This window comes from Schistosoma mansoni (assembly GCF_000237925.1).
Source record: "Schistosoma mansoni, WGS project CABG00000000 data, supercontig 0282, strain Puerto Rico, whole genome shotgun sequence".
In the NCBI taxonomy this organism is placed as follows: domain Eukaryota; kingdom Metazoa; phylum Platyhelminthes; class Trematoda; order Strigeidida; family Schistosomatidae; genus Schistosoma; species Schistosoma mansoni.
The window spans coordinates 54,734-66,964 of record NW_017386142.1 but is presented as its reverse complement, the minus strand read 5'-3'; the positions used below and the strand labels follow the sequence as shown (position 1 = coordinate 66,964).

The 12,231-nt window shown below is 31.6% G+C and overlaps 1 protein-coding gene across 1 annotated transcript; it reads right to left on the bottom strand.

Moving 5' to 3' along the window:
- Positions 1 to 1,746: 1,746 nt before the first annotated feature.
- Positions 1,747 to 12,208, bottom strand: Smp_194630 (hypothetical protein; the record flags this gene model as incomplete). The annotated part of the gene is made up of 7 exons (XM_018792444.1): positions 1,747 to 2,722; positions 4,472 to 5,152; positions 7,184 to 7,519; positions 8,186 to 8,480; positions 8,663 to 8,712; positions 9,431 to 9,500; positions 11,521 to 12,208. 7 exons carry the CDS (start codon positions 12,206 to 12,208, stop codon positions 1,747 to 1,749), a joined length of 3,096 nt encoding a protein of 1,031 aa, XP_018644644.1.
- Between the last annotated feature and the right edge of the window lie 23 nt (positions 12,209 to 12,231).

The window sequence follows — 12,231 nt, the reverse complement described above, 5'->3', positions numbered from 1 at the left end:
GGATTTCATTGGGATTCTGTACAAGAGAGACAAATTTGTTGTATTCGAATGACGAGTTATTTCCTAACTCTTCTGGATTCGGAAAGTGAATGTGAGATTCATAAAGTTTAATACCTCAGTATTAAGTTATTTTAGAAGTTAAAGACAAGTAGTCTATGAAACGCACAAACATTTATGTCACTGTAAACAACCTTAGATACACTATTACTAACAGGAGTATGTATTTCCCTATCATTAGTATTGAGGAATGAAACTGACGAGTCTTTACCAAAATATGTGCATCCTGAGCAGATTGTCTTGATATCACTATTTGGCAACACGCTTTGACAAAGTTGGATAATGGCTAGCAGTGTATATTGTCTTATTTGGGACTCGTTAAACTAATGAACAAGTTATTTGTTATCTGAACTCAGTAAATCATGAGTTAGTTTTTGATGCAAATCAGACTGGGTTCAAGTTTCAACACGAACACAAATGATGAGATGCAGGTTTATCCGGTTGACGAGTCCCGAACACATTAAAAAGCGTAATATAGATTTCCTTGCTAGACACGATTCTATTTAATTAAACATACTTGATTTGAAACTTATCTTCTCCCTTCATTAAACACAATATTAGTTTCCATGACAATTCGATTTACTAACAACAGGTCACAAAAAATGCAAGTATCAGTTTTTGCAAACTCCCATACAGTAATTAAAACAGAAGAGCAGAAATACGAAGCATATTTTCAATAATTCAATCAGTGAATAAATTTTTTTTCTCAATTAAAAAAAAATCGAGATCAAGTTAGTTTCAAAATTATCATTATGAGCTAATTCATCTTCTATAATTCAGGTTCATTTGTATATGATTATGTATGTGTTTGCAGGTATATGTCGATTTAAGTGCGAAAAAAAAACAAACAAAAGACCGATTCTCGTTAAAAAGGCAAAACAATAAAAATCCGTTATTAATCAGCAAACAATCATCATACACACACCCACAGAAACAAATAAGAATAAAAAAAACTAATTGACAGAAATAATAAGGTAAAGTTAAATGAAGAAATTTAATAACAAAAATCGGATGCCATTTTTTATAACAATAGAAATAAAAGTATAAATCTTTTCTTTCTTATTCTTCCTCTTCTTCTTCATAATTCCACATTAAACTCAAATGTAATTGTTCAGCCTAAAATTATTTTCTATTAGTTCAATTAAAGATAGAAAGAAAATAGAAGCGAATAAGAATAATACACAATCATCAGTGACCAACAACAGGTCTATATTACTAAAGAAATAACTGTCTGCTAACCAGTAAAACAAATATATACTCATAGTCTTTTCCACAGTTCAATTGAAATCATTCATTATTATGAGATACAATCAGCTGTTTATTTGATTTTCAAGTCAAAATAATCCCGCATTAATTCATACAATTTAATAAGACAGAAGAAAATGCGAACACAAATTAATAGTGTTGCATGATTCAGGCACAAGATAATTTTCACTGTTTATGAGGGTTTGAGAACAGAAGAGAAAAGTATCAAGCGTCTGATATATGGGAGTGATGGTAAATTGTATTTATAGCTGAACACTGTTACATAAAAATTAAAGTAATAAATATACATACAAAACAAAACTGGAGCATACACAGCAAAATGAGTTGATTATCACCCAAACGATAGCTACTTAAAGAGAAATGCAATAATTTCTGTATATCTATGGATATATATATATATATATATATATATGCGTTTTTCAACTAAATTTCCAGATCAGAGGCGAGTTTATTTGCTAGACGTTTGAAGTCAGATGTCGATCCACTAATTCTTTTAAACCGTATACCATTTGCTCCGGCTCGGTTAAGCTTACAGATTTCCATTTCCCAATGTACAACACCATGTTCTGTTCTATCAGTTAGGCGAGATAATCTGATAGAGTTTCTAGATGTTTGGCTATGATTTGTCAAATTCGGTATTTGGCAACCACGTGAAGGATCACCGTAAGCACACTGCAATTTTAGGTCACCAACCTGTTCAAAGTCTATGTTATTATTAGTTAAAACCTGTTTTATATCGAGCATCATTTCTTCTATTTGGCGTCGACTAGCAGTTTCAGCGCGAAACATGAATCGCAAACTACGTGTTCGTCCAAGTGTGATATCAGATATACCGTTATTCGATATTGAATTGTCATTCCCTGGCGAAGGAGACTTATTCTGACCTGAACAAGGTATCCCAACTGCATAACGAGCTGGGACTGGTGGAGGAGTAGGTCTTGAATTGCTGCGATCATCATGTCGTGAAGACGAACGATGTGTTGACTGAGAACGAGAATCTCGAGAGAATGGACTGTGTCTCCGATTTATAGATCCAGTAACATCTATATTCATTTCATTTTTATTTCTTCTTCGATTCAGAGTCTCTGTTGCATCCGCATTCTTCCGACTTGAACGTTCGTCAACAGTAACTGTGCTAAAATCAGTTAGTCTTCGAGATCCCTGAGGAGTGACCCGATGCGGAGTGACTCCGCTTCGACTTCGAGGAAGTCTCATAGAACTGTTTTTGTGACATGTTTCTGGCGGAGGACTTCCACATGCGACAGCCAGTTTATCAAGCTCCATTGTGGGTGCCATTCTCATGTCGGGATCATTAGGGTCATTCATATTAGATGGCTTGTTCTCAGGAGATGTGGCCAATAAACCGGGTTGAATTACTGCAGACCTTCGGAACAGTTTGCTGTAAAAATTGAAACATACATAACAAATATTTTAAAAAATTATAAGCTTGGCAATTAGCCAGCATTAAGTTGATTTTATACGAAAATAATGCATAGACGTACCAAAAGAATGTTAAACAACTCAGTAGACGAATAATTATTTTCCACATACAAATCCTGGACTTTATTTATCCACAAAATGTGTATAGATATTCTGATTATAGTAATTTCTATTCTACACAAAAATTTAATCTCTATAAATTTTCATTCTTACAATACATACTTCTGATTATTTTAAAAGTGATAATCGATCACTGTAATATTGTATAGTCATGCTACTTAGAAACAAACGTTTAACGAAAGTTTAAGATAAATAAATTTTTTATGTTGATCAAAATGTACACAAATGGATTTTTTTTAATTAATGAGTTTATTTAGTGCCCAATGATGGCCTATGCTTAGTGAACAATCAAATATGACAGTGTTGATTGGAACGTTATCATAAGAAAAAATCTCATAGTTAATCAGAAATAGTGAATAACCTTTACAGCGAGAGACCTAGTGATTATTACCAATCATATCATATAGTAAGTTTTAAGATTATTTTCTTCCAGACTTCTCGTCTAAAAGTGATATATTTAATGGGATCTTATTGGTGGAACTTTTGAATGAAATAGAATACAGTTCTTACTGTTCAGTCTCTTCTGCCTTCAACAACCATTACTGAGTATGATTACTAAACTTGGATATCTTGGACAGAACACTTTATCAAAAACTCTATCAAGTTTGAAAGGAATTTCTGTTTAGATAAATGGTATTAAACAACTGATTGACTAGTTATAATAATGACAGTTGTTTCACATTTGTAACATAAAATTAATGTATTTTTCGATGGGGTTAGCTGAATATTATGCGATTCTAGGATAATAAGTCCTGAAATTTCTTCATCAAAAACAATTAACATAATAAAAAAGAAGAAAAATATTAATATACATAACAACACACATTTTGTAAAGTTTCTACTCAGTCAGTCACAACGTAGAACTTCGTACGTACGTACATCAGTTTGAGTTGCCATACCACATTAACACAAAGATGCAGTTGTCGATTCAAATCCCATAGTGGTAGAAGTAGTAAAAGTATAAACAGTATAAACTCGTTCTTTGGTTCGTAGACGGATATCTCGCCTATGCTATAAATGACGCAAGTTGGCGAAAGCTAGACGAGCCTTCTGTATCCGTGCTGAGATTTTGTCACACACCAGACTACAAGGGCTGAGGAGAATAAATAATAATAACTATGTAATTTTGTCAACCGAAAGGAATTTAATATGTTGGGTTGAGTTCGACAACGAAATTTCTGTCAGTATACTATTCCCACCTTTCGAAAACGTTACAAATCTTTATTCATCTCTAGATTCAACTGTGTGTATATGTTACTATTAAAAGGAATATTAGAAATGTATTATGAAGAACGATAAACACCAAAGTAACAAGGTGACAAAAAAAGAAGATTGCAGTTGAAATGAAATGTATAGATGTAGCAAGATATATATATATATATATATATATATATATATATATAATCAATGACTGATGGTCACACTGTAACCTGACATATTTTAACAGCCATAACACAAGAAATGTAATTTGGTTAATTTTAACAACAACGTTCATCCAACTTCAACGACTAAATTAAAATAAGTATATTTATAGTATGTAATAGTATTATTATTGTGAAATAATACCCATCATACATTCACCACTCACCTACTGGATATACGAGTTGTTAGGGTACGAAAAAAATTGTTGATACCTCCATTAGTATTTGAATTATTGTGAATCGATTCATGTTCCAACCGATTACCTGAAGGACGTACAGAAAAGTTTCTAGTGAGTGGTTGAATAGAAGGTTCAATAGTATGGCTTCTTTGATTAATACCAGCATGTCTTTCATTTTCTGGTGTTGGAGATTCTTCATCATAATCTGTTCGGTCACCGTGATGACTTAAAGTGGAAGCGGACGAAGTTCCAGAGGATATTGATAGGTCAGGACTGTTAGGTCTTGGGGTAGGAAAATTCGAACTGCCGGCTGATGTACAAGGATGAGATTCATTAGCTGGATGAGCAATACTTTGTGTTCCAGGGTGACGAACAAGTCGTGGACCGCCCGATGTCCCTTCAAGACGTTCCCTGGCTCTTCCGGTCGGTACATGCTGAATCGTTGACCGTTCTGGTAGATTACGACTGAATGGAAGATTTGGAGTAGCCTCTGTCGAATCAATTGTATAAGGAGAATTCGTAGGTGATTGATTTGAGCCAATTTCACTAACGCCATTGGACCATAAGGAGGTAACTGATGGACGAACTAATTGATTATTTACTCGACCAAGTTGATGATGCAAGAGAATTTCATTAGTAGAGCTATTAACAGTTGTATGAGATGGCAATCTAGAACAAAGAAAAGAATGGGTCGACAAATTAAAGCTACATTATTATTATTAGCTTTATTCAATATTATATTTTTGGTACTATATAGAATCGTCAGCACAAAGTATTTCAACGAGTTTCCGTTCCTTACTTATTGATCGATCCTGATGACAAATATTGAGTGATCGCCAGTTGGAAGTTAGCATTTCAGGGATCGACATCTGAATAATGTACATGCTTTTTGATGTACATTGCCAGCAACCACGATGTCTATGGTTGGGCCTTTTGTAACTTGTACAACGAAGGGTTGTACGCTTTTCGGAAACATACAAAATTATATAACTTGTTCAAATATCTAGATGGCAGGAACAGGTAGCCTAGATGTTCAAGCAGGCTGCCATTTGAAGTCATCCCAGTGAATACTATCTGAATCAAAATATAGTTAACTTGATTGATCATATTATTAGACCCAAATAATTCTAAATAGTGTCGTATATGATTTAAAGTTTTGTTAAAATTATTGTACTGCAACAATTTTTTTATGTTTTAATAGTGCTGATAGTTTGTTTATGCACTTATAAGGTCATACAGTTTAAATTGTATTTTAATCATTTTTTCCTCGTTCTTTATCTCATTTCAAGATTTTTAAGACAATATGGGGAACAACAATTTAATCGGTTTCTAATATTGATTGTCAGTGTTGTAACCTATGAAAAAAATACTATCCAGTGTCAATATACGTTTCTGAAAATGACAGTAAGTTTTAAGCCGGCTACTTTTGAGAAAAGCTCATAATTTCTCAATGAAAATTATCTTTTCCTTTGATTGTTATAAATCTATGATTATCTTAAAAAGTTTAAGATCTATTCGAATGCTTGCATAAGCTAAAACGGCCCGACTATTGAAGAGGTATCATTATCGATATGTTGTTAGATTGTTATCCATTGATCAATATCAATGAGGGCTGTAAATGAAATCGTCAAATATCTGCCAAGAGAATAACAGACCGTTCTAATTTTAATCATTAACGTACATATGATATTTAAAGACATAAGAAGAGGTATCTTTTATAAGTTGTGATATGTTGAAGTAGTAAAAAAGTGTTGATCTATTGATAAAGTTTTGAAAATGATTTAAGTGATGTGAATTGACTTTTTACAGATTCGTTCAAGCAACAAATATGATAAATTAGGGAAATTAGTGGTTGCCAACTGAAGGCACAGCTTAAATCTGGTAATCGTGATGTGTAGGATAAGTAAATGTAATTACTCTGAGACCTTTTGCGATATCTCACATACTTTTTTTTACTTCCATCACGAAGTTACCTTTCTCGCGTAATAATGTTTCGAACCATAGTAAGGTAGTCGAATGTATTGATAATTTCATTCATTTTGGAATTTCTATCAATCCTGACAAGTTTATAGCTGGCGAAATTTCAATAAAGATTCAAAAATTTCGTTATGCTTTCGCCAACATACGCCAATTGTAAAATAGGAGAGATATCAGTCCGTCTATCAAAGGGTGAATACTTTGTACAGTAATCTGCTCTGATTTACTTTGAGGCACTGAAACATGGACTTGGAAATTTGAAAATATTCATAAGTAGCTATGAGAAATTGCTCGTATATGGTCGTATTGATCACTATTTATTAACAAAGTGTGCGGAATCAATTATCCAGTCTAGCTTACTATATTCTATAAAAAAAACTGGGGAACAAGTCATCCTGATGTTAGATAATTGTGCGCATTGCGAGAAGATACAAAAAACTTATTATAAAACTAAAATGAATGGGAACGATAAATTGATATATGAATCATCTCGTCGCAATTAACAGATGAATCAACGTCTCAAAGCACAACTGGTCATCACAAAATAGATAGCTACTAAAATTCTAATCATTTTGCAGAATCAAAACTTTAGATAAGTTACCAAACCATTAAAAGTTTAATGTGGATATCATACACAGTTTACGGTTTAAAGTGATATAAATTAGCTGTGTACCATTGCCAAAAAATACTCGAAAAATGAGGGAGAGTAAAAACAATAAGTACCTTAATGAATGATAAGCATAAGAAGTACGTGTTGCTGGATTAATAGAAACAGATGAATTAGGTCCAATATTATTTTGTGGGACAGGTGCTGTAGGACGTCTTATTGTAGCACCAAACGAGTTAACCGGAGCAGTACTATTATTAACTGTACTTGTGTTTGTCATTCCTTCTAATAATTGATTTGTTTGACTTGTATTACCGTTACTATTGAACTGTTTAACTGTTGTATTATTCATTCCTCCAGGTAAACGAGAACTATGTGGTGGGATAGTCGGTGGTGTAATTGACGACTCAGTTGTTGATGTGTCATTGACTAATCGAAAAGGATTAGATTCGCTAGAAGATATAAAATAAGAATATAAATAAAAACTGGATAAATAATAGTAACAATGAACGCGAGAGATACATAAGAAGTAATAAAATTCAAAATTTATCATGATATTTATTAGACATAAAAATAATTTTGTTGAATACTTTGAATAGTTAACCAAGACAAGCTAAGAAGTACTGTATTGTATGGCACTTTATTTGTAAGCATATAACATATGAGCGGTATTAAACACAATCTAAATTTCTTCTGATTCTGTTTAACCAAATAATAAGTCAAAATGAAATGTCTGAAAATACACTTAATTAAAGTCAATTATAATTTGGTACCCTGTAAATTACAATACTGCATTGGATTCGTAAATATTTCGAATTAAAACATATCTGAATTACAAGAGAGAAATATATGTGGAATCATCAAATGAAGACTACTGAAATGTAAAGAAAATTACCAGTATGAGATGGATTCAAACATAGACAAACTATAAACTATTCCTATTCATTAGAATTATTATTAAAATTCATCGATTTATAACAAAGTATCTTATGTAGCAAATGTATTTTAACAAAAAACACTTAATAATCTTATTACCAAAATGAAGCATTGTCATAAAAGCTATTGGATAAAGTACAATAATTGTTTCTTTATAAAAAAAAAATAATTCCTCAACATACTTTAATATATCTGCAGCATTGGGAGGATAACGAAACATTGTTCGTGGTTTAGGATAAATACTTGGTTGATTTTGTTCTCTATTTAAACTTTTTGATTCAATATCTAAAGACGATGTGTTATTCTTATTTAATTCATTGTTAAATAAATTAACACGATTTGCTACTGTTGAACTAACTGAATTTTTATATGAAACAGTAGAACTAGTTGTAGTTTCCTTATCGTTAGTGGTCGATATTGCGGAGTAATTACTGAAGGGTGGCGAATTCGCATTCACTGTCAATGTAGTGTTTGTCACTGAAATGAAAAGAAAATGACTAACTAGAGTTTCTTCAAATGAGGTTTAGACCAACGAATAAAACAAAATAAATAAAAAATTCCAAGACTACTTTATAGATTGTTAGTAGTACAAAAACAAAGATATCTATAGAAAGGATTAAAAAAAGCAAACATCAACACAGCAGTATGTCTCGACTTACAACAGCTAGGTCTCGTTGTACTAATTGATTTGCGTCGAACTGGAGCAGCGCTAAAGATAAAAAATAATACAAATTATCAATTATTGGCACAAAGAAACATATACAACCTTCGTGACCATTACATCATATACAGAATCAAACGATGAAAAATAGTACCTGAATCAATAAGAAATTTGGTACCGAAGATACTTGAAAGTTGTACTCATTCATACGTATTATAACTAGGCATCCAACTAAAGAAATGACAATGACATTGATAAAGTTTACATATGTTTATCTCTGTTAATCAGTTTTATAAAAGTAATACGACTTGTCACAGATTATTAGCTATTTCAATCAAGTACCCATGGAAACACAAAAGTCTAAGAATAGAATCTTTAGTTTGTATTTACTGTTGTAAATCTTCTGGTGTTAAAGTCACATAAAATTTTTATGTGACTAAAAAAATTTTCTAATGTAATCATATTGTTACAGTTTGAAAATGATTCGTTAGAAATACGTTTACTCTAAAATTAAAAATTAATATTTATAATGGTACTAACATGTGGGTTGAGCTTTAGGGATTGGTTTACTAATAATAATTTTATTATTTTGGCCTATCAGTAACAATCGGTTGAACCGTTTTACTGATGTTTAACCAATTTCATCTCAACATGATTAATAAAAAAGAAAAGTAACATATAATGCGATAACTTTATCACCAATATTAATTTATAAACATATGATTACTCAAGTATATAGGTTTCATTTTATATATACCGATCTTACCGATTGAATTGTGATGTTTCTCGATGCTGGACATGATTCATAGTTGATGTATCTTCACAACTGCTATTGGCTAAAGAAAATAAATCGTGGAAATTATCTGATAATAAAGATAATTAATGTTACAAAAAGAACATTAGATCAACATTTTTTGATATGGCAAATCATTTAGTGTCTTAGCGTATTAAAAAGCATAATGCTGAAGTCGACTGACGAAAATATCTATTTTCATAAATAAAACATTTTCTACCACTTAATCATCAATAATAATAATAATAATAATAATAATCGTGTGGTTACTAATGACAGACTTCAGAAAATATTAATGAGTCTTATTGAGGGAGCATGATTAGTGTAGAGCAATTAAAACAGTTTTAGCAGTCCCACTAGATAATGTTTATGCAACAGAATAAGCTGAACATGTGAGTCATTGAACTGTTGTCAAAGGACTAAAAGTAATGTTTTTCCCTTGAATCCTGAAAGCCCTGACTTTGATTGTTCGAGAGGTTATAGGTGGCTACTATTGAAAGGTTACAAACTAGGACAAAACAGCTGTACAGAGAGCACGTGTTGTAAACCGTTTTTGTGATATTTAACGATTGAAGAAAAAAAAACAAGACCAATATTATTAGTACTAGTTTTCTGCGGAAAACCATTGTTACGTTTACAATTGTACTTTAGATTGCATTTCTCATTCAAGAAAAAAACATTCATTATAGAAAAATCATTCCAATTATTCATCTTAAGCTATTGTTAACATATTTCTACATTGAGTTAAGCAGTAGTTTAGTAGGAAGAACACACGAATCGAAGCCTGTGTAGTTTCACAAACTAATCCACTAACTTCCCTTCCTTAAATGTGGTAACTACCGTCAGTTAATTTAGTTGATGTATCATCGTTTAGTCAATTATTGAATTTTACGTCCTCAATCTGGAGTAATGAACTATTAAATATGCTGGCAATTAATAGAATTCAGAAAATTTATGCTATTCATGGAGAACTGATTTCAGCTCGAAATCTCGCTCATCATGTTGTGTTTAGAATAACCATAAGTATCCAAAAATGTTTTCAATCAAACGAATTGGAGAAACAATGAACAATATAAAGTTTGTTTACTATTAAGATCATTTACGTTGGTAGTAATTGAAAAGGAGTTTTAAAAATGTCATAATTTAACGACCAACGTCAAAAGAAATATATAAACCACAAAAAATATATTGCATGGATAATTTATGAAAGCATACTTGACAACTGAATTCAGATGCATCTATATTACCCTGTGTTATCTAGTGTTTTTGATTGTACAGTCATAATTTCCTAACCTTAAGCAAAGTTTATATAGGTGAAAAGCTTAGCAAATAGTAAATCACTCCTGCCATTACTTCTACCAATGTTAAATAAAAGAACATAGTACAAAGTAAATATAGGTATTTTGCGTTTGTGTTTATCTATATGTGCATGTTAAAATCGATAACGAAAACAAACGTATTCCAAGTGTGAATAGACAAGCAAATGAAATGTTGAATTATGGGTATCGTTTTTAAAAGTCCTATTGTTTCCATATTGTTAACTTACTTATCTTCTTTTAATCATCTTCTATATCATAATCAAGTTTTATAGCTGATAAACAGCAATTACACAAATATAAATACTGAGAAAGAGAGGTTAAGTTAAAATACTTGCACGGTTGAAATATATCATCTATATTCTCGTAAATGTTAAGTATAACTGTTTGTATAAATAGTTATCTTTCAGAAGTCCCACATATAATGAATACCAACGCAATGAATGTCCAGATTATGTTATAATAACTTAATATGAAAATGTAATCTTTGTGCTTTAGGGAAAATTTATTTGATACATCAATAACAGGAAGTCACTATTAACGAACACTATCTCATAAAACGTAAGAAAGAGAACTAATATAAATCATTAATTAGAAGTGTTTAGTGTTAAAGTCATGGAACAACAATTCACTTTTCATTAATATTTAAGCACAATCTGTAAGTACTGGTAGGAGCAAATCGATAATGTTATTAAAAAGTGAAAAAAACTGGATTTTTTCAAGAAAAAGTAATATATGTGAGTTTACCTGGTGTTTGTTTTTCATTTGATGAAAATAAATAGCCTTTATGATTAAAATTAATATTAGGGGCAGCTGCTAAAGTAACACATGTCGGTGTCACTATGATTCCCGTTGATGTTGTTGTTGATGTTACGAATGCAGAAACGTGATTTTTACGTGTATGATAAAAGTGTTTATTTCTATGTGACTTATTAGATGAATGAGATAATTTTACAGAGGTCGGTGATGCAGAATCGGAATCCTTATCATATAAATCATTATCATCAGATACTGCATCTTCAGAACTTGTCGAAGAAATTGATAATTCCTTCATTAGTCCATTAGTATGATTATTAATTTTATTTTCAACTGATGGGGACTTTCGACTATGCATTCGTTGATTTCTGATTGAATTTCCAATTTCTTCTTCGTCTAATGCTAATGGTGCAATAGTTTGTGGTTGAATAGAAAATGATCGAGTAGCAGCTCGTGGACGAGAGTTATGTCGTGTAAATGATGTAACTAATGGTGGTACTGAATTAGAATTTGATGGAATTGAACATGATGGTCCGTTAGACATATTAGCAAGTGTTAAATGAGCAGTAACAGAAGCAGGATGAAGAGTAATAACTGAAGGTTGAGTTGCAGGTATCTGATGAGAAATATCAGATGGCGGTGCTTGAGACGGTGGAGGGGGTGACACACTTTGTGACATTGAAGATGAAAGAGTAGTTAATG